At 36.5% G+C, this 22,015-nt stretch overlaps 2 protein-coding genes across 2 annotated transcripts in view; one reads left to right on the top strand and one right to left on the bottom strand.

The window, feature by feature from the left end:
- Window positions 1-1,368: 1,368 nt before the first annotated feature.
- On the top strand, window positions 1,369-13,989 carry slc6a7 (solute carrier family 6 member 7). The gene is made up of 15 exons (XM_016467658.1): window positions 1,369-1,748; window positions 2,859-3,084; window positions 4,410-4,541; window positions 4,767-4,915; window positions 5,030-5,073; window positions 6,354-6,492; window positions 7,466-7,600; window positions 7,711-7,814; window positions 7,894-8,018; window positions 8,167-8,279; window positions 9,570-9,707; window positions 9,927-10,026; window positions 10,937-11,055; window positions 11,393-11,566; window positions 12,532-13,989. The coding sequence occupies exons 1-15, from the start codon at window positions 1,626-1,628 to the stop codon at window positions 12,697-12,699; spliced, it is 1,989 nt and encodes a 662-aa protein (XP_016323144.1). The 5' UTR covers window positions 1,369-1,625; the 3' UTR covers window positions 12,700-13,989.
- Window positions 13,990-14,273: 284 nt separating this feature from the next.
- Window positions 14,274-22,015, bottom strand: part of stim1b (stromal interaction molecule 1b) — a 36,165-nt gene continuing 28,423 nt past the window's right edge. The window contains exons 9-14 of the mRNA XM_016467609.1: window positions 21,679-21,856; window positions 20,874-21,041; window positions 20,661-20,761; window positions 19,881-20,116; window positions 17,542-17,605; window positions 14,274-15,720 (exon numbers count right to left, since the gene is read on the bottom strand). Of these exons, the coding sequence (XP_016323095.1) occupies window positions 15,300-15,720; window positions 17,542-17,605; window positions 19,881-20,116; window positions 20,661-20,761; window positions 20,874-21,041; window positions 21,679-21,856 (1,168 nt within the window). The 3' untranslated portion in view covers window positions 14,274-15,299. The remainder of the gene's footprint in view (window positions 15,721-17,541; window positions 17,606-19,880; window positions 20,117-20,660; window positions 20,762-20,873; window positions 21,042-21,678; window positions 21,857-22,015) is intronic.

Genomic DNA, 22,015 nt, shown 5'->3' on the forward strand with positions numbered 1-22,015 from the left:
GTAATTATCGAATGGCGAATTCGGAAATAATCGCTTTAGTACATTCGGCAGGCAATTATACAATGATAATATAAACATTTGGGAAAGAAATCAATTAAATATGTGGATGTGTGTAAATTCAAATGTAATCCCCTTTGTAATCGTTCACATTTTCATAAGTAACTGTAATTTAATTACACAGTTTTTCTTAGTAACTGTAACTGATTACAGTTACATTTATTTTGTAATTAAATTACGTAACACCGTTAAATCAAAACTTTCAAAAACACACAGCAATGTGATTCTTTTACTGAGTGAGAGTCAGTGGGTTTAATCAGTGACATTAACAGATTTACTAGTCGGCGTCTTCTCCGCGACCTCCTTCCCTTGGTGTTGTTACACATAGAAAAGGCAAAAAAAAAACATATTGCATTGTCCAGTTTTCTCTCAGAACGATGATCTGAGTTACTATTGCAATTATCGATGCAGTATGAATGACATACACTGGTAAATATGGCGGATAAACAAAGCAGTTTCCCAGAACTCAACGCGGCGTTACGTCACATTCTCATTCTTTATTAAATTACGTAACGCCGTTACATGTAACTAGTTACTCCCCAACACTGGTTGACACCTAGATTAACAGTTTACAGTTGTTTTTATGACTGTAAGTAATCCTCCTCAAATGCTATTGAGCTTTAAATTGTGGCATATTTTGCATTTGAGCCCATTCGGTAGTGAAAAGTAGCATTTTTTACATATATAAAAAATGTAAAAGCTGTGCATTATAGTTGACACCTAGATGAACACTTTACAGTTGTTTTTATGACTGTAAGTCATTCTCCTCAAATGATATTGAGCTTTAAATTTTCGTTTGAAACAATTTGGTTGTAAAAAAGTAGATTTTTTTTTACATGATTTACACTCCCCAACACTGGTTGACACCTAGATTAACAGTTTACAGTTGTTTTTATGACTGTAAGTAATCCTCCTCAAATGCTATTGAGCTTTAAATTGTGGCATATTTTGCATTTGAGCCCATTCGGTAGTGAAAAGTAGCATTTTTTACATATATAAAAAATGTAAAAGCTGTGCATTATAGTTGACACCTAGATGAACAGTTTACAGTTGTTTTTATGACTGTAAGTCATTCTCCTCAAATACTATTGACGTTAGAAAAGTGTACACCAATATCGCATGTAACTTTAGAGACGGTCCCTAAATTTGCGAATATCGAACGTCCAACGTCAAGCCAACTTTATGCCAGTCACATACGCCTACCATAAATTGAAGCACCGGCGTATAGAGACACAGGACTCGTCAACAAAGAAAGACAGATACAGCCTGAAAGCTAAATATACGTACTGATAAGTATTAAAAGGGTGGAGGAAGGGAATGACCAGCAGTGCTCTTAAGAGGGGCTTTAGAGGGGTTTACTTTACCTGCAGGAAGGTGATAGCATACTGTGTGCGGAACACACACCGGCGCCTCCCTTCATCGTCTGTTTTCCCTCCCCCAAACAACAACATGGATCATCGCAGTCCACCTGCGCTTTTTATGCAAGGTTACTCTATTTTATTCTAACATGATCTATGTAGGGTCTCTAAAACTTTACAGTCTGTTTTAAAAGTTAACCAGGAGTTTCGATGAAACCATTAAGTGAACAATGTAGCGAGCATCAGAAGAAAAGCGCTGGGGAGATGCCGAGTGAGGAGACGAGAACAGCACCTGGAAACGGCGTGACTGTGAACGCAGCTCCTACAACAGAGGTACTTCAAATACACGCTAATACTTGTTTTAAAATAGAAAATTGTATGTTTTGATGTTATTTGAGTTTTGAAAGAAACTTGGACTCGTTTGAACACTTGCTGGTCTGTCGAGGTAACACAACCCGTCTGTCCTCATTCCTGTCCATGGCTGCGTTTAACCACGGTTTCACTCTTGTGTTGTGTGTGTGTGTGTGTGTGTTTAATAGTATTGTTAAATATGTGTTAAGGAATACTTCACCCAAAAATGAAAATTCTGACATTATTTAATCACCCCCATTTGGTTCCAAAAATGACCTTTTTACACACAAAAGGAGAGTAGAACTTCAGTCACCATACCCTTTTATTGCATCTTCTTTCTAAACAGTGAATGGTGACTCATATTAATTTTTGGATGAACTATACCTTTAGGACCCCCTTATTTGGTCAGAATCATAGAGAAAAATCTAATAATAATAATTATGAATATTATTGATAATATTATTAGTATTCATATGATGAAAAATGCCTGCAAATAATGTCAGTTACTTCCCTTTTGTCTCACTAGGATTCACACTAGAGAGACCAAACTGACCATTACTTCCTCAATCTGGACTGCATAGTAAACTGCAGTAGGCTACATTTTTTTATATTGTGCACAGCTGAGAAGAGAAGTAATGTAAACTAGATTTAAAAAACCCTAGGTAAACTTTGATGTTGGCTTGTCTGAGAAAGCCATGGTGAAGTAGTTTTAAAAGTTAGTTTACATTAGCAGCTGTATATAATATAAAAACATGCTGTAGTTTACTATGCAGTCAAGATTGAGGAAATAATGGTCAGTTTGGCCTCTGTAATGTGTATCAAAAGACCCAACCCTTATGTCTCTACAACATTCTGGGTTTGACTTGTTTTTAATTTTTTTGGCTTGTTCATGTTGCTGTACCGTTGATAGGGTGCTCTAAATGGTTGCTAGGGTGTGGCTCGGCAGTTGCCAGGGTGATACCTAAAGCCTGCTGACAGCCTCAGCTTTATATCTTCTGACTTAATTACTGGATGACAAAGAGGTGTGCTGTTGATCTGTTATATGGTTGTGTTTGATCAGTGATCATAAGCTTTGAATGATCTTCTTGACAGAGTCCAGGACAGCAGAACGGGATTGTGTCTTCTCCTGATGTCTCCAGCCCCATATCCCAGACTCAAACTGAGCACCAGCTTCCATCCTCTACACCAGCTCCTCCTGCTCAGCCTCCCAGAGAGCAGTGGGGCGGCAAATATGAATTTCTGCTCTCCTGTATTGGCTACTGTGTGGGCCTGGGAAATGTCTGGAGGTTCCCCTACCTCTGCTACCGAAACGGAGGAGGTGAGTGACAGTACAGTAAATATGAACACAAATCTGTTAGGATGTACAGAATTTACATTGTAGATCATAGATCCTATTCTGTAAAGGTATGGTCACATTAACTGCTTTTCAGCAAAATTCAGTCATTTTAATAGGAATCTACATAATTGCAGAGTTTTGCATGAGGCCCGAAAAGTTCCCAAAGCAGACTTTCGCTAATGTGACTGCACCAAAAAATCTGTCTGAAATAAGTCACCATGATTTTTCCACATATAAAAAAACCCTAAGAGATTTTATGAACTTTCTGTGTAAATGGGTCTTTCATGGGTGAACTGGGATGTTTGGTTACTCTTAAGCTGAAATCTATCCTTCTGTTCAACCAACCAAAACCAAAAACCTTTCCCTGTAGTAGGGAGGAGGGCACATTCCTCTTTAAACCTCCGAAACAAATTTGCCTAAAACAAGAAGGCCTCAAAAGGGAAGAAATTTGCAATGTAAAGATGGTTAGTAATACAAATGAAGAGACCTGTTCACGGATTGTTGGAGGGTGAAGTAGAAAAGTAGTGTCATTTCCTTGAGCTAGACTTAAAGAAGATTTTATGTTTCATGTTACAATAGTAAATTCTTAAAAACGAGAGGCTCTAATTGAGAATTATGATGAAGAGACTGAATACGTTGTAAAAAAAAAACATGACGAATTTCATGGATTTCACTAAACAACACTTTAAAGGTCAACTCTGAACTAAATACCAAACTTGAAACCAAAGAAACACAATAAGAACCGGTGGTGTCTGAAAGTGGACACTGAAATTGCTCCCATTTCTCTTACATATTACACACCAAAATACACACACACACACACACACACACACTGTTGTTTCAGTTCTGTTCATGAAATGATTTGTCAAATCCAGTAAAAACAGCACTTGTAATGTACAAAAAAGTTTTGCTATATTGTATTTATAATAGTGTTTTTAAAATGTTTTGCATGGTTTTAGTAGACTTGTTTGATGTGAAATATGTGAATAATACAATTTTTGACATTGACAAGTGCCTGTGATTTAGGAGTGTGGAGTCACTGCCACAAATGACATAATTTGGGGTTGTGGCTTAGTGGTTAGTGCACATGCTTCAACTTGTTGAGCTGTGATGCTTATACAGGTGAACTTTGAATCTGATGTTTTTTGAAATCCTGTTCCAGCTTCCTCATCCCATCACTTCCTGTTTTGTATTTACTGTTTGTATGAATATAAGCGGTTAAAAGTCAAACAATAAGTATTAACAACAGGAATTAAAATGGAAAAAAATGTTTATAATGTCATAAACCTTGACTTGTTGGGTTGCAGGTGTGTTTCTCATCCCATACTTCATCATGCTCTTCTTCACGGGAATGCCGCTCTTCCTCATGGAGCTCAGTCTGGGCCAGTATGGAGCCGCGGGTCCCATCACTGTCTGGAAGTGCTGTCCCCTCCTCAAAGGTAGCACTTCACATGTAATTCATCAATTCAGCGGCCTAATCATAGTTTGTAAATAGGACTGTGATTATGCGAATGTGGTATTGAGTTATATTCATTATTCAAAGTCTTGTAGCTCCACTTTGCATAAGACGTAAGAATTAATGGTCCTTCTGTTTTGTAATAATTAGTAATTAAATACAGGGCTAAACAAATGGTGATGATTGTGTTGTCCTGGTCTCATTGCAGGGATTGGTATAGGGATGCTATGTGTGTCCACTCTTGTGTGTCTCTATTATAATGTCATTATCGCTTGGACGTTCTACTACCTGGGCAGTTCTTTCCAGAGCCCTCTGCCCTGGTCATGTGATGCTCTTCATAACATTCCCCTTTGTCGAGTAAGTTTTACTTGTCTGCTAGTAGGTTAACATCGAATGTTGATTATCATCTACGTTATCTAGATGAATCAGATATGTTTTTCTTCTTCAGAATAATCTCTGTTTTCTCCACAGAACAAAACTAATATCACCCAAAGTCCCTCTGAGGTCTTCTGGAAGTAAGAATTCTAAAAAATGTTCCCCCTCAGTTTCTCTTTACAAACTTTCTAAATTAGTCTCTGTAAATTACCTTTCTTTTTAGAAATAAATACAATTAAATGAAAATGTATTTAAGAATAATTAAAATAAAAATGATTTATTAATTAAATTTTAATGTTTACATTTGAATGCTATCACTGATTTAAAGTAGTACATTAACATGAAATATCTGTATATTCATACAATGTGCAAAGATCTGAATTGATTTATAATCCACTTTTTTTTTACTTTTTTTGTGTTTTAGTAAAAATGTTGTAGTTTGTAAAAATGTTTGAAATACTGGGAAATTTTTATGAACAAAATGATTAATCAGAGCTTTCCACAGAAATTTGGGTAACATTTTACAATAAGGTTTAAATTTGTTAACATTAATTAATGCATTAGGTATCATGAATTAATAATAAAAACATATAATATAAAATATTTACAGCATTCATTCATGTTGATTTATTAATATACTATTACATTCATGTTAATTTATAACTTTAAATGTTAAACATGTATATGTTGAAATGAACATTAACCTATACTAGTGATCAGAAGTTTGGGGTCAGTAAGATTTCTTTTTCTTTTTTTTTTGTTTGGAAGAAATTAATACTTTTATTCAAATTAATATCTTTATTTTAAATAAATGCTGTAAGAAGTACATCCTGAAAAAAAATACCATGATTTCCACAAACAATTAAGCAGGTCAACTGTTTTCAACTTTGATAATAATAAGAATTGTTTCTTGAGGACCAGATCAGCATATTAGAAAGATTTCTGACTGGGTATAATAATATATTTTAAAATATACTTTCAGAATATAAATTTTTTTACTGTGTTTTGAATTAGAAAAAATGCAGCCTTGGTGAAAATTCTTTCAAAACCATAGAAAATCGTACATTAATATATGTTGATTAATAAATGCTGTAAAATATTCTTTGTTCACTGTCATGCTCACCTTCATTAACTTCTGTTACCAAATTTATTTTGCTCGTGTTTCATGTTTGTTCACATCCTTGAATCTAAAAATACCACAGTTAATGGTGTGATAATGTACAGCAAACATGCGTTCAAGTCCAAAGTACTGCTGTTACTGACACATACAGACCTAAAAAAAATCTATTCTAGTCAGCTGTGGTGGGATTAATGCTAATGTAGCACAAAACCACAGCTGAAACACTCTGAGACTGTTAACATGTAATGCAGCCGATGACACAATTCTTCAATCTTACACAGAGTGTTTGTGTGTGTTCAGTGAAAAGGTTCTGGGAGTAGTGAACAGCAAAGGGCTGCATGATCCCGGTCCAGTGCGTTGGCCTCTAGCTCTGTGCTTGCTGGCTGCCTGGGTCGTCATTTTCCTTTGCATGCTCAAGGGCATTCGCAGCTCCGGCAAGGTACACACTTGAAAGCCTTACAGAGATCCGCAGCACATCCAGTTGGCTTCTTTCCCGATAGGAAAATAAGTGTAGACCAGTTAGCCATTTTAGAATCATTGAGATACGATTACAATTTTTATTAATATTTTGGATTTTTTTTGTCCATTTTTATTTTTACTTTTAAAGTTTAAAGTAATTTTATTGTTTATTAGATCTTTTAACATGTCTATATAGTGTTTATGAATGTTTATTTCCATTTTAGTTTTAGTTATTTTAGTACATCAAGTGGTAACACTAGTTTAGTGATCAATTCTTACTATTAACTAGTTGCTTATTAGCATCCATATTATTAGCATTTTATTAGTACTTACAAAGCACATATTAATACCTTATTCTATATGACCAAATTGTAGATCCCTCAATCCTACCCATACCTAAACTTAACAACTAATTTACTAACTATTAATAAACAGAAAAATTGTTTATTGAGGTTAAATGTTGTAGTTAACAGTTAGTTAATAGTAAGAATTGGTCCCCAAACTAAAGTGTGACCCATCAAGTTAAGCCAGTGGTTCCCAACCCTGGTCCTGGAGGCACCCCAACACTGCACATTTTGCATGTCTCCTTAATCAAACACACCTGATTCAGGTCATCAGCTCATTAGTAGAGACTCCAAGACAGGGCTGCCCAAACTCGGTCCTGGAGGGCCGGTGTCCTGAAGAGTTTAGCGTTAAGCTAAGTGAAAATTAAAAAATGCTGCTTTGGCAACTAAAGCTAAAATAAAACAAGTTGAAGTTATTTTATATTTTATTTTACTTTGCATGTACTGTATTTTACCTCAAGTAATGGAAATGTTTTTTTGATGGTTTTAGTTTTAATTAACTATAATAACCCTGGTGTGGTTGTAATACTTCATATGAGGCCATTTCAGAGCAGATGAGAATATGTTCTACACAAAGAAATTAATTTCCCATCTTTCCTCTGATGTCAGGTGGTGTATGTGACTGCCACCTTCCCCTATTTTGTGCTGGTGGTCCTCATCATCAGAGGGGCCACCCTTGAGGGCTCCTTAAACGGTGTCGCCTTCTACCTCACTCCAAACTGGGTCCATTTGGCTAATGCACAGGTACCATTTCCTAAACAACACCAATTTTGAAATAAATGCTACAGTTTTCCATTCCCTTCAGTTCTGTATTGTATTGTATTGTATTGTATTGTATTATATTGTCATTGTAGGTTTGGAATGATGCTGCGTCGCAGATCTTTTATTCTTTGGGTATTGGGGTTGGTGGACTTCTGTCAATGGCGTCTTACAATAAATTTGACAATAATGTCATCAGGTGAGGCTTTTTACTGTGGGAAAACACTTTCCTCCTGAATCATTACTTTAAAGTCTCAAAATGATTTCTCATCTTGCAGGGATACTATAATCATCACCATAGGGAACTGCGGGACCAGTTTTTTTGCAGGCTTTGCTATTTTCTCTATCCTGGGTCATATGGCTTGGAGGAAAGGCGTGCCTGTGGGTCAGGTGGCAGACTCAGGTACATCCTGTCATGTTACTTCTCTCTCTTCTGACATCCCGTATAGCTCAGCACACATGAGTACTATGATTTAAAGTAAACTAAAACGTTTTCACATCCTTGCAGTTCCAAAGCCAGTGCATAATTTGTAATTTTGTGATTATATTAGGTCCTGGTCTGGCATTTGTTGCCTACCCAGAAGCCCTGGCTCTTCTACCTGGATCAGTGTTTTGGTCCATTCTGTTTTTTCTCATGCTCTTTATGCTGGGAGTGGATACACTGGTAAGACCCTCCAGTGCATTTAGGTTTTCTCGAGTTTGACAGGTCTTCATGTGGCAGACTCATTGCTAGCGTCACACCATATACAAATAAAGTACAGCTCAAAGGTTTGGGGTTGGTAGGATTTTTTTTTTTTAAAGAAGTCTCTTAAGCTCGCAAAGGCTGCATTTATTTGTTTTACATTTAAAATAGTAATATTGTAATTTATTTTTGCAATATAAAAGATTTTAAAATGTAATTTATTCCTGTGATAACAAATATTTTTTTTTGTAGCCATTACTCCAGTCAGTAAAAGTCTTTTGTAACATTGTAAATGTCTTTACTGTCACTTTTGATTAATTTAATGCAACCTTTCTGAATAAAAGTACTGATTTCTTACAAAAAATCTTACTGACCCCAAACTTTTGAATTGTATTGTATACAGTTGTTCACATGTGTACACACAAGAATAATTATTTGAATTCACAGTATTTCAGTTGAATTCAAAAGACTGGTACCTGACATATAAATCTTCTGCCCATTTATTAAAAAAAAAAAATGAGAGAAAAATCCATATTGAATGACTGGAAAGATTATAAGAAAAGTCACAGCAATGAAATAATAAAAAAGTGTGGTAACTGTGTATAATATGAATCCCAAGTGATCAGGTTTCAGTGTTTTCAGATTAGATATGTGACTGTATAAAACTTCAGTGCTCAGGAAGCAGATTTGTCAAGAGATGTGTGAAATAACACATGTACATCCTGTCTTACTGCTCAGCTCGTCACTGAGCTACAACACTTATTTCAGTAAACGTGCATGAGTACACAGCAGTTCTCCTCTGTCATCACCTGAAATCCCTGTTTGTCTCTCTGTGTCTCAAATTTCAGTTTCTACCCATCTGTTGCCAAAATATGAGTCAATGTGAAATCAAAATTCTCTCTATATATAGCTATTATAGTATGTGTATATGTAAATATATAGATACATAAGTTTCACCTGTAAATATATCATATATGGTTTGCATGGCACTACCATAATTAAGGTCACAGATTCAATTCCCAGGATGCACACATACAGGTAAAATATAGCTTTATAAGAATAAAATGTCTGCCAAATGCATAAATGTGAATGTGAGAGCAAACAGATGATGGCACACGGCAGTCCTTGTGTTGCCTTAACAGCAAACCGAGGATCTGTTTCATTTTGTTGATGTAGATGTCGGGGAAACTTATGACATATTTGTACACTCCTGACAGGTTAGTCCTTTGTTTAATTCTTGCTATTGTGAAGTTCTCTCTCTCTATCCTGCAGTTTGGTAACATGGAGGGGATCTGTACAGCTGTGATGGATGAGTTTCCTCAGCTCAGATCCAATCTGAAGCACAAGACGCTGTTCCTGGCGCTGCTCTGTTTCGCCTTCTATCTCATGGGCCTGCTGCTCATCACTGATGTAAGAGCAACAAACCGACCGATAATAGGATTTAGTAGCTGACATTTTGATAAATACATGTGTACAGATGTCCAGAGTTTAGTAATGTATCTGTAATGTTTCATATCATAATTCATCAACTTGTCTATCTTCATAATGTCCATTAGTGATTCTTTTAACACTATCAGTGTTTTTGTTGTCATATACATATACATTTTGTTTTGTGTTTTTCCATCACAGGGTGGGATATACTGGTTCACGCTCATTGACTCCTTCAGCACAAGCTTTGGTCTCATCATCATTACTCTCTTCATGTGTATTGGCATCTCATTCTTTTATGGTACACTTAATTTCATCCTGGGTGATGGGCTGATATTGGTAGGGCTTCTGATGAGGAACACATATTCAGTTTTTTCAGAGGCACTTTATAAAATATTCTGCTTCGTTTTCTGAGTTGCATGAAATAATAAGGATTTATTTATTTTAGATGGATGACATATTTTTGTCAAAAAAAGTCTACACACATTTCTGCTCAATCACATTTTCACAGCTTGAACATTAAATAAATAGTTCATGCTAAAATAAAAATTTGATGAAAATTTAATCAAACTTCAGTGACCCAAGATATAGATGAGTTTGTTTGTTTATTAGAACAGATTTGGAGAAATTTAGCATTGCATCACTTGATCACCAATGGATGATCTGCAGTGAATGGGTGCCGTCAGAATGAGAGTCCAAACAGCTGATAAAAACATCACTATAATCCACAAGTAATCCACATGACTCCACTCCATCAATTAACGCCTTGTAAAGTGATAAACTGCCGTGTTTGTAAGTGGAAAAAATCGCCTCGTCTGAATCAGGAGAGAAATACGCACGATCAAGCACCTATTACAAGTAAAAACAGTTCTAAACAAATATGTCTGTGCATTTTGATGTGAGAAGATGAGAGGATGGAATTTTTTACTGGATGAGTTGTGAAAATTATGGGCTCGTAATTTGGCCAGAAGCAACGGTTTAAAGGTAAAACGCCTTGATGATGGATTTGTTTTTTTAAAAACATATTTTCACTTCACAAGGTTGCTTGTGGATTATTGTAATGTTTTTGTCAGCTGTTTCGACTCTCATTTTGACGGCACCCATTCACTGCAGAGGATCCACTGGTGAGCAAGTGATGTAATGTTTAACTTCTTTAAATCTGTTCCTATGAAAAAACTAACAAACTATTGCATATGCTGATGTAATTGCAGGGGTGAACCAGTTCTGTCAGGACATTGTGGACATGATCTGTCGCTGTCCTCCCTGGTGCACAAAACTGCTATTGTACTTCAAAGCCTGCTGGGTGGTTTTCACCCCCTTCCTGCTAACGGTGGGTGTCCTGTTTTTGGTTTGGTTTATTGGAATCACCCTCATGTTTTAGTATGCAATGATGCATGAGATTTCTATTTAAGATGAACAGTTATATAATTGTAAATGTTATATAGAAATATTCATTTAGAAGGGTTTGAGCAGAATCATACTACAGTACTGTCAGAAACTTGGCTTTACTGCAGAGTGGAATCAAACACCATGTCTGTTCTGCATCCAGTGTAATGAATAATTCAGTTGCTGAGACACTGTATCTCACTGACAGTGATAGTCCCATTCACAGAGTGAGGCCTCAGTCTTTATATTCAAAATGGTAAGAGATTGTTTTCTCTATACAGTTCATCCTGACCTACATCTTCATCGAGATGTACCGTACGTCTCTGCACTACGGCACCTATGTGTACCCGACCTGGGGCAAAGCGTTGGGCGTATGTATGGGTGCCTTCTGCTGTCTGCAGATTCTCATCTGGGCCATAGTGGCAGTCAGTAAAGAGTCTGGCACTCTTAAAGATGTAAGTCTCTTCAAAACATCAAACCACCATAATTATTTATACTTTTGAGGTCAGTAGGATTCTAAGAAAGAATACTTTTATTCAGAAAGAATGCATAAAATCTTCGAAAATCACATTTAGAATGTTACAAAAGATTTCTATTTTAAATAAATGCTGTTCTATTGACCTTTCTTCATCACACAAATCCTGTGTCATGGTTTCCACAAAAATATTAAGCAGCACAACTGTTTTCAACATTGACAATAATTAGTGCCGTCAAAAGATTAATCGCATCCAAAATAAAAGTTTTTGTTTGCATAATATACATGTATGTGTGTGTGTTCTGTGTATATTTATTATGTATATATAAATACACACACATACAGTATATATTTAGAAAATATTTACATGTATTTACATGTCTATATTTATATTCATATAATTTATATTATAAATAAATATATTTAATATATAAACATTTTTAAATAAATATATACATGCATGTGTGTGTATTTATATATACATAATAAATATACACAGCACACATGCATATATTATGTAAACAAAAACTTTTATTTTGGATACGATTAATCGCGATTAATCTTTTGACAGCACTAATAATAATAAGTGTTTCTTGAGCACCAAATCCGCATATTTGAATGATTTCTGAAGGATCATGTGACACTGAAGACTGGAGTAATGATGCTGAAAATATAGCTTTGCCATCACAGGAATATATAACTTTTTAGAACTTGTTAAAATAGAAGAGAGTTATTTTTAATTGTAAATATATATCGCAATATTAATGGTTTTACTGTATTTTTAATCAAATCAATTTTTGAAATTTAAGTATTTTTGTTAATGTACATTTTTAGATAATTTTTAATTAAATATATAATGTGCCTGAGTTAATTTTTCTTGTCTAGAATTGTACCAGCAGGTATGTGTGTGACATGCTCATGCTGACATACGTTTCTTACATTCAGCGCTTCCAGAAATCCATCCGTCCCCTCAATTCCTGGCGTGTTAACAACATAAACACGACCTCTCAGGAGCAGCATGTGGAGCCTCAGCGAGTTGAGGGACCCTTCACAGTTAACCTGACTGAAGCGGACTTCACCGCTATGAACTGGGAGGCCATAAGCGAGGCATAACACTGCCCCAAGTGTTGGGAGGTCGGAACTGCGGGACATCTCAAAAGGACAAGTACTGGTGAGGACTTCTGTTTGGAGAATCATGCACTCTAACTCACCAGTCAAGCTGGATTGAAATGAACATTTAAATAATTGTATAAAAGACATTTATTTCAATTTTTTGTTTTATTTATGCTGCGATTACTCGTTTGACATAGTACCGGGCATAAAGCCAAAGCCAGAGACACGCAAAGGACATTTGGATTCTTTGGCTGAATTCATGATGTCCTAAGGATTCCATTTCATGCCGTTCATCATGTCATGATGTCATGTTCAACAAGTCTTTTCATCAAAGAGTGTATAGGCTTATTTTAAAAGGTAACAGAACTAGTAACATGATCTGCTTTTCATTCACAAGAGCCAGGTCAAATCAAATCAGGTCAATGCCTTTAGGTGATATTGTTGAACAAAACAGAACTTATTTGAAATAGTAACTGTTCACACGAATAAAATAAACTGTAGTACAAGAGGCATTGTAAAGCCTCTTTAGAATGTTTAAATATGCTGTATAAAAACAGCCACAAATTAAAATTAAAAGCCACAAATCCAGCAAATAAAATCAAAATGGTTCCATGAACTGTTCTCAGCAGACGCTGTTTGTTTATCATGGGCAGATTCAGCTTATTTCAGTGGTCTACAAAGGCCCTGCACACTATGAATAAAGCAAACTTCCTTATGACAGAAGAGGCGCTGAAAACAGCTTTGTTTATTCGGAGCACTATGGTAACAATGGCAAACCTGACCTTGTTGGGGCTTTGTTGTGGACACTAACTCATCGAGCTATCTTGATTTAGATGGTTTCTCTGAGTGTGCCTAGCCATTTAATGTTCTGCTCCACAGCGGCTGATGCAAACAAACCTTCAGGAGATGTTAAATACACCAGAGAAATGTGTACAGAGTGCACTGGCCAAAAAAAAAGCTCTGGTATTCATGGTGTTCAGCTTAGCCTGCGTGAACAATTCAAGAATTTGGTTTATATATCCACTCAGTGACTGAATATGTGTGGTGTTGGGTCTGTCTGCTGCGTTGGTGTATATTTCACAGTGGATTTCTGTGAACAGTGATGGAATAGCTACTTCCTGTAAAGGTTAACATTTACAGATTTATCAACAGCTCCATGATGCAAAGAGGTTTTCAAAAAATGCAATGCAGAGGAAGTTACCCTATAAACCTGTTTAGCCCTGAGAACTATCAAACATATTGTTCTTTTTGGTTAAGAAAATATTAAATTGTACCTCATTCTGCTTGTGCTTTATATACATCATATCATATATATCACAGTTTCTAAAAAATATCAAGAAACAACTTTTTCAACATTGCTAAATAGTAAAAAAAATGTTTCTCGAGCATCAAATCAGCATACTAAAGTGATTTCTGAAAAAAAAAATATATATATGTGTGTGTGTGTATATATATATATATATATGTGTATGTATAATTATTTCTTAAAGAAAATCTAATAATCTTGTTGGCCCCAAACTTACAGTATGAATGGTTGAGTATTTGCCAAAATTAAAATTAAAAATAAAATTTTATTTCATTTAGATTTTCACTGGGATGACACATTTTCAAATTAAAAAATACAATTAGTAATTTAATTTTCCTTACAAAGCCTGCCAAAATTAAAATAAAAAAAATGAATGTGAAAACAAATAGCTACTAATAAAGACGAAATTTATATGAAAATGTAAAGTTCAGTGTTTTTATTAATAAAAGAAACTCCCCAGTTTATGTTAGCATGCGACTTTTAATTTGCAAAACACCCTCCCTTTTTATATCTTATTTTATTACTTCTCAGGTATTAAAAGACTTCAGTGGCATGAAGCATGAATGAAGTTAAAGGCATGTAATTACAAGCCAGAGACAAGAACTACAGTACATATCCTGTCTGTGACTCAAACACAGGCAGTTCACAGCAATAACATTAGGCAGTGCTTAAAATGAAAGGCACCTCTGTGAGGAAGTAACAAGTTGAAACATTTTAAAATAGATTTTGATAACAGAAGGAGAAATCTAAAGCAAGTAACAAGATATTTTCCGCCTCACATCCGTCACACACACAGATGCTGCATACTCGTACTGTGGTGTGTTTTCAGCAGGGGGACGTGAACGGTAACATTTACAGCCAATTGTTTCCTCTGGCAACACAATGATGGGCTGCATGTGAAAAGGAAAGAAGTCCAAGCAAATCCTATGTAAAACAACAGCGTAGAGTAGGTGGAGTCATTTGTATGCGCTGAAAGCCTTTGCATGCGTTTGGTGTTTGTTTTGAGAGTGAAAGCTCCAGCTCACGCTAACTACCAATAAAAACAGAAGTAACTCTCACACCAAAAATGGACAATACCATCTAGCGCCCTTAGTTGTAGAAGCAAATAAATAAATGTACAGCGATATCATACCTGTTCCCAACAAATGACTGTTTCTGTTCCCGTTGGTCGACACAATTACGATATAAATCAAAAATTCCACATAAATGACATGGTCTTCCTAAAACTCTTCATGATTAAAATGTACCATTGTGCTAGTCTTACTCTTGTGTTTGGCATCTCCCCATACTGCTGTCATTTCTTCGGCCTCTTGAAGAGTTTGGTAAAGGTGCTCTTCTTGCGGCCCGTGTTGGAGCCTTCAGCGTCGTCTCCTGTGGAGCCGCTGTCCTCGTCCACCAGGATCTTCTTGCCTGTGATCTGAGAGATTCGGCTGCCACCCTTTCCTGTTGGCAGTGACGGGCCGTCCTGCTCGGAGGTGTAGATGAGAGAGCGCATCGAGTCGGCTGAGGTGAGGCTAGACGGCTGAGAGTGGATCTCTCCGAGACTGGCACACTTCTCCATGCCAAAGGTCTTTTTCTGCAGCAGTGGGCTGTCGGTGGAGGAACCACCATTGGATCTGGACAGCTTACTGTTGAGTGGAGTTGAGGTGCAGCGCTGGGCGTCTCCGTACTGAGACACTGAGAGAGAGGAATCCGATTCGGACCGGTTCAGATCCCTAGAGGACGGGCCAAGGAGAGAAGAGGATTTCAGAATCGACGCATTTGCATTTCCTGTTAGTTTCAATTTTTCAACTTCATGTCAACATGAAACCGCACTCGCAACTCATTTACTTCGATAAAGCGCTGTTTTTCAAAGTGAAACATTGTAAATGCAGTTTGCAGTGGAATATGGTGGTGACTACACCCCTCCTGAAACACCTCAACGACCAACTGCACTTTTGACTGAGAAGTCAAAGTCAAGTTGACTCTCAAAAGTCTCTAACTTATTTCAATGACTTTTTAAAAATCTATCATGATTTGCTATTATTCCCACAACCTTACTATTTATAGCAATGTTAATCAGCATTAAATTGCTGCATTGTTTAATGCATTGGCAAAATTAAAAACTCCAGCAGTAGCCTTAAACAAGCCAAAACAGAATTATTTAAAAACTGCAGAATTATTGAAAATATTCAAATGATTTAAAAATATAACATTATAAAATAATTAAATGAATATGTTATAATTATGATAAGTAGTTATACATAGAAAAAATATTTCCCTATCTGTACAGCCCAAGTAAATATCACCTCCTAAAAAAGTTTTTTTCAGAGGCAGAGCCAGCGCTATTTTAGTATTGTAGTTTTTTCTCCAATATTTTGAATTATTTTTTGTTTTGTATTTTCCGTTTTCATTTTAATTATGATGTTTAATGAATTTGATTGTGTTTTATTTGATTAGTTTATTTTTTTATATTTGAAAAAAATATTTTGAATTATTTGTTTTGTATTTTCTGTATTCATTTTAATTTTGATGTTTAATGAATTTTATTGTGTTTTGTTATTTTATTACTGTTTTTGTAATATTTTGAATAATTTTTTTGTTTTGTATTTTCTGTTTTCATTTTAATTTGGATGTTTAATGAATTTTATTGTGTTTTGTTATTTTATTAATTATTGTTTTTTTTTAAATACTTTTTCCAATATTTAGAATTATTTGTTTTTGTTTTGTATTTTCTGTTTAATTTTGTTTTGTAATTTTATTAGTTATTGTTTTTGAAATATTTCTATTTTTACATAGTTTTGTTACTTTTTCCTCATTCATTCATTCATTTTATTTTCAAGTACTTTTTGTACTTGAAAAAAAAAGTTTTTTCCCCCCCACTAGAATAATGTCCACTGATAAATTAAGCACAATAAGACCAGGGATGATTGTAAAGAAAGTAAATGGAGTAAACTTTGATTTCATGTTGACTTTTTCATGCTGGATTAGTTCGGTTTCTCACTGTGTTTACATTTAAATAGTTAAATGGAAATTGACTAAAAAGGTTACAGTTCATGACAAGTGAAATTATAATATAGTAAATATATTATAATTATAATGTATTACAGATACAAAATTGACATTCACAGAAAACTAAATAAAAAGAACTTTGTTAGCAAATTGTTGTTTAGCATAGAAAACAGTTTAGAAATGTATCAATAACAGGGAAGTTATGGATGGCCTACACACATGCTGTGTGTGTGCACAGCAAACAGTGTGTGAGGTACCCAGTGCTTTCAGTTCTCTGATCACTGCGTGAAGCAGTTGGCGGCAGACCTGAGACCGCCTCCATAGAGGTGAAGTATGAGGAACGGTACTGCAGCGCAGCAAAACGAGAGCCGGAGGAGGAAGATAGGAGTGAGGTAGAGACGATGGAGGGATGAGACAGAGAGAAAGACAGCGAAGGCACAGGGAGAAACTCCACGTGGCCGATCGAGTGGCTGCGAGCCTGCCACACATAGGGGCGACCGGGGGGCCACAGGGGCCCGGCCTCACTCTCACCGGCCTCTACCAACCTCTGTGAGCTCAGGTTCAGCACAGGCTCTCCGTGTCGCGACCGCAGGGACGTCAGGCTGGGAGCTGAGGAGAGGCACACACACACAGATGTTTGTCTGTATTAGTGAGCGGACATTCAAATCATTCAGTCTCTGAGAAAATCTAATCAAGATTCTGTCTCATAATTAATATTATAGGTCGTCCAAAACAGAGGGCTGTGTATCTGTTACATTTTACAACAGAAATTGATTTGTGACTAGATTAACTAATCATGATTTTATTCATTTTACATCTTTCATCTAATCTTTTCATCACATGTAGGTTAATGTTTCACGCCTGCCTTTGTTACAAAGGATGAACACACATTGGAAGTCACATCTGGGAGGAGTGTGTGATACAGTGATAAAAGCACATTAACTGTGGTTAATGAAGGAAAACAGAGCTAGGGAGGAAACAGAGCTGATGATGTGGCACAGGAAATGAACACACAAAAGTGTAAAAGCATTGCAAGACTGCAGAGCGAAGAGGATCAGTGTCCACAAAAACTGAGCGATGATAGACATGCGGTTTTCAGCCTGCACGAAAATAATGCAGTAATGTTAGCTGTATGAAACAAAAGGGACGATGACTGTACATTATGCACTTATTACACGGCTACTAAACTAATGAATAAATGGCCATGAAATATTGATTTGAGTGAAACAATTTTATGTCAGAAGACCATGGAGTGACACGAAAGATGTGAAATCAGCACAGCTAACTAGGACACTGGGTCTCATTCACCAATAATTGTGTAGATCATGAATATTTACATGCACATGAGAACTTTTCACTAAAAATTCTTGCCTAATTCACACCACATGAATTTCTGAACATTGTCATAATGTCATGAAATTTAGAGTATTCTAAATGAGCAACGGCGTGCCCGAGGTTTTCATGTTGAAATAGACTAAACCATTTATTTAAACATTAATAAGGCCACCAAGAATGATTTTTTTTACGTATGTTTGGTTTCAGTTGTTCCTACATTTAGAATAATATTCAGTTACTGAAGAACCATGGTTTGTTTGTACGCAGATTTCATGTACAAATTCGCATGCATGCACAGTTAGTGAATGAAACCCATTGTCGGTTTGCGACAACAACAAATTATACAAATTTAACAGTATATACAAAATCAATGTACAAAATCATTTATGCACAGAATGTTCTAATCGTCCATTCAGAATATTCCAGAGAGCCGTGTAGTAAGTTTAAATACAGACTTTGCACACTGTGCTTAACACTGGGTTAACAGATTTTTTTTTAACTGCTTTTTGCCAGGGTTTAACAAAATGTTACCCCCTTAATTGTAAAACCAGGGTTGACAGCTTGATTTTAACTCTGGGTTAGCCTTAGCAATGCTAACACCAAGTTGCTGTGCTAAAGACACGTTGTGAATCACTAACCTAGAAACCCAGCAACACCGAACAAAAATAAATGTTAAAGGGGTCATATGATGCGATTTCAATTTTTCCTTTCTCTTTGGAGTGTTACAAGCTCTTGGTGCATAAAGAAGATCTGTAAAGTTGCAAAGACTAAAGTCTCAAATCCAAAGAGATATTCTTTATAAAAGTTAAGAGTCAACCACGCCTAACTAAAACGGCTCGTTCTAACACGCCCCCACATGTCTACGTCACGATGTGGGAAGATTTGCATAACACCGCCCAAATGTTCACGCAAAGAAAGAAGGCGTAACTTTTATTCTCGCTGTAGTATTGTTGTTGCCGCCGCCGCCATGTCATGAAGGTGCTGTGTGTTTCATTGTAAAAGCGAAACTACTTTGTTTGGTCTTCCAAAAGAGGACGATATCCGCTTCGTCATGCCTAGAGCTGATCCGTGCTGGTCGCTTAACACCAAATACACAAAATAATGTTATTTTTAGCAACATCATATGACCTCTTTAACAAAGGATTAAATGTGTCTGTTTAAGAGCTGGATTCACAATTTCCATCTAGAAGGTCTTAAATGGGCAGTAGGAGTGACATAGAAGGGTTTGCTTTGTGTTAGCATTGGCTGAGAGAATAAAGGGGGTGCTGCCAACCAGAAGGGATTGGTTTCCACAGGGATTGGCTCTCGGAAGCCACAGGCCAGAGGTCGCTCACTCGCCGATCCATCTGCCAGGCGGCATCTGTAGACATTAGCCAATGATATCACACCACAAAAAGGCAAAGCTCAACGGAAAGCGTAATCGCCATGTATTAGGGTTAGAAAACCGTCCACAGGATCATTTTAATATGGTTATAGACGGCTGAGAAGCTTTATAATAAATATGATCAGATTCAGCACTATTAAAAAAATGTGTGTGTGATAAACTCACATTGCAGGGTTCCTGGGGAAAGTATGTCCTCATCCATGTCGTCTAGGTCATTGGATAGCAGTAAGTGTTGGGGTACAGCAGGGCGGATGCCCAGGAAAGCAGGGTCCAGGTTGAGGGCAGAGGCCAGAGACGACATGCCAGGGTTATTGACAATATTAAACCCTGTCAGAATCTCAATTTTCTGCCATCGATGAAGCTTTTCTCTCAGAGCAGCGGTCACTTCTCCCAGGGCCTGTCTGCAGAAGTGAGAGAGAAAGAAAGGTGAGGTTTGGTTTGGTTGCTCTACACTCTTATAGGGGTCATCGGATGCCCATTTTCCACAAGTTGATAACATACTTTGGTAAAAATTTCTCAGTGGTACTGTAAAAGACACCCTTTTTACATTGTTAAAATCAGCTATTTTCAGAGCAAGCCGTTTTGTTGCATCTCCCTTTAAATGCTAAAGAGCTCTGCTCACCCCGCCCCTCTCTTCTGTGGGGTGCAGCTGTCCTGTTTACTTTAGCTGCATTTAGCCATGAAACTTGCTAACTAGCACATTATTAGGAAAGGCAATTTGCAAAGATTCATAAAAAACCCTTATACTCACATGTGACCCCTTTAAAAAAAAAAAAGGTTCTTATCTATGGTTCCATGAAGAACATCTATGAAACCTTTCCATTCCAAAAGGTTCTTCAGATTATTAAAAAGTTCTTAAAATAGTTATTTTAAAAAGCCCTCCTTTTGGAACCTTTAATTTTTAGTTGTGCAAGTTAAAATGAGTCTTTATCTCTGGTGACTCACTTGGCTGAGAGGATTTTGTGATCAACATCGTCCAGTGAAGAGCTGTGGGCCACATGGAACGTCCCAAAGATAGTTCCTCTCTTCTTCTTGATTTTTTCTGCCTGTTATTGTGGCCACAACTTCATAATTAATGGATGTTCAGCTAGTAGAACAGGCTAAATAGATTTAATATTCAGTTAAAGCATGTAATCTATGAGTATTTGAACATCTTACCCCTTCTTTAGCAACTATGAGCTGTCTTTCCGCTTGCTGTTTCTTAATGTTGTAGTACTGTACTTCTACCTCGTGTGTGAGCTGCAGCCATTTCTGCAGAGCTTCAGGAGGAGACCAGCCGCTCCTCAACTCCAGCTCCCTTTCAGCCTTCTTCAGAGCCATTCGCACCTAAAACAAACACAAGCTCATAAATATTGGCTGTGTTTCAATGTTTTGAGGAGGGAATTGTGTAAAACCTCTTCTGTGCCACTTCAGCAGTTCCCATGGTGATGGGACACCTGTTAACTTAAGGTGAGTCTGCGAGGGTATCCAAACATGTTGCTAATAAGCGAATGGTGAAAAGTGGCATGTGTTTTGGTATAAACATGCTATTATTTTACTAGAGTTTGGAAGACTGATAGAAAAAAAGTACCCTCTTTTCAACAAAATAAATTTAAGGGGAGGTACTACACATATAAATGATAACTTTTATATAACTATTAAACTTTTTGCAATATTTTGCATTCAAATAATAGATTTGTAGATTTGCATGTAAATAATAGATTTACCATTTTTTTTTTTTTATCTTATGTTTTTATAAATGCTATGCATTTAAATGAATTGTGGCGTTGTATTTTTACTGGACTATATCATATTTTTTTTGTGAAACATTGTACATATTTAATGAGGCAATGCCTAATTTGCATATTTGAAATAAATGACTGTGGCAAAGTTGTTGCATCTGGCAAGGTTTCATTTTGATTAAAGTAAAAAAAAAAAATCCTTCTCACAAGTTGTACCTCCTGTTAATAAGGCCTTGTGATACCTGTTCCAGCTCTTGCTCTGCATATTTCTGTCTGCTCAACTCGTTCACGGTTCCCTCACGCAGTTCTCGTAGTCTTTGTGCCTCCTGCTTTGCTGCATCAATCTCGTTTCGCATCTCCCGCTCCAGGTTGACCTTCTCCTCCGCCACCGTGTGATGTTCTTCCTGTGCAATCTGCAGCCTAAACATAAACACATTATCAATCTCACTGAACCACCATAGACTTGTTACTTAACCAACCAGTTAATGTAGTTTCCCTCAGTCATCAGCAGGTGGCACGCTGCAGAAAAGAGTAAACAGACATGAAAAGGGAACTGGACCCGCAAAACACTACCACACC

This window comes from Sinocyclocheilus anshuiensis, unplaced genomic scaffold (assembly GCF_001515605.1).
Source record: "Sinocyclocheilus anshuiensis isolate Anshui unplaced genomic scaffold, SAMN03320099.WGS_v1.1 scaffold700, whole genome shotgun sequence".
Lineage (NCBI taxonomy): Eukaryota > Metazoa > Chordata > Actinopteri > Cypriniformes > Cyprinidae > Sinocyclocheilus > Sinocyclocheilus anshuiensis.

Coding starts and splice junctions, on each gene's coding strand:
- slc6a7 (XM_016467658.1), top strand. CDS start 1,626: ATGAAACCATTAAGTGAACAATGTAGCGAGCATCAGAAGAAAAGCGCT. Junction 3,085..4,409: donor CTGCTACCGAAACGGAGGAG/GTGAGTGACAGT, acceptor GTTGGGTTGCAG/GTGTGTTTCTCATCCCATAC. Junction 11,056..11,392: donor TCACCCCCTTCCTGCTAACG/GTGGGTGTCCTG, acceptor TTCTCTATACAG/TTCATCCTGACCTACATCTT.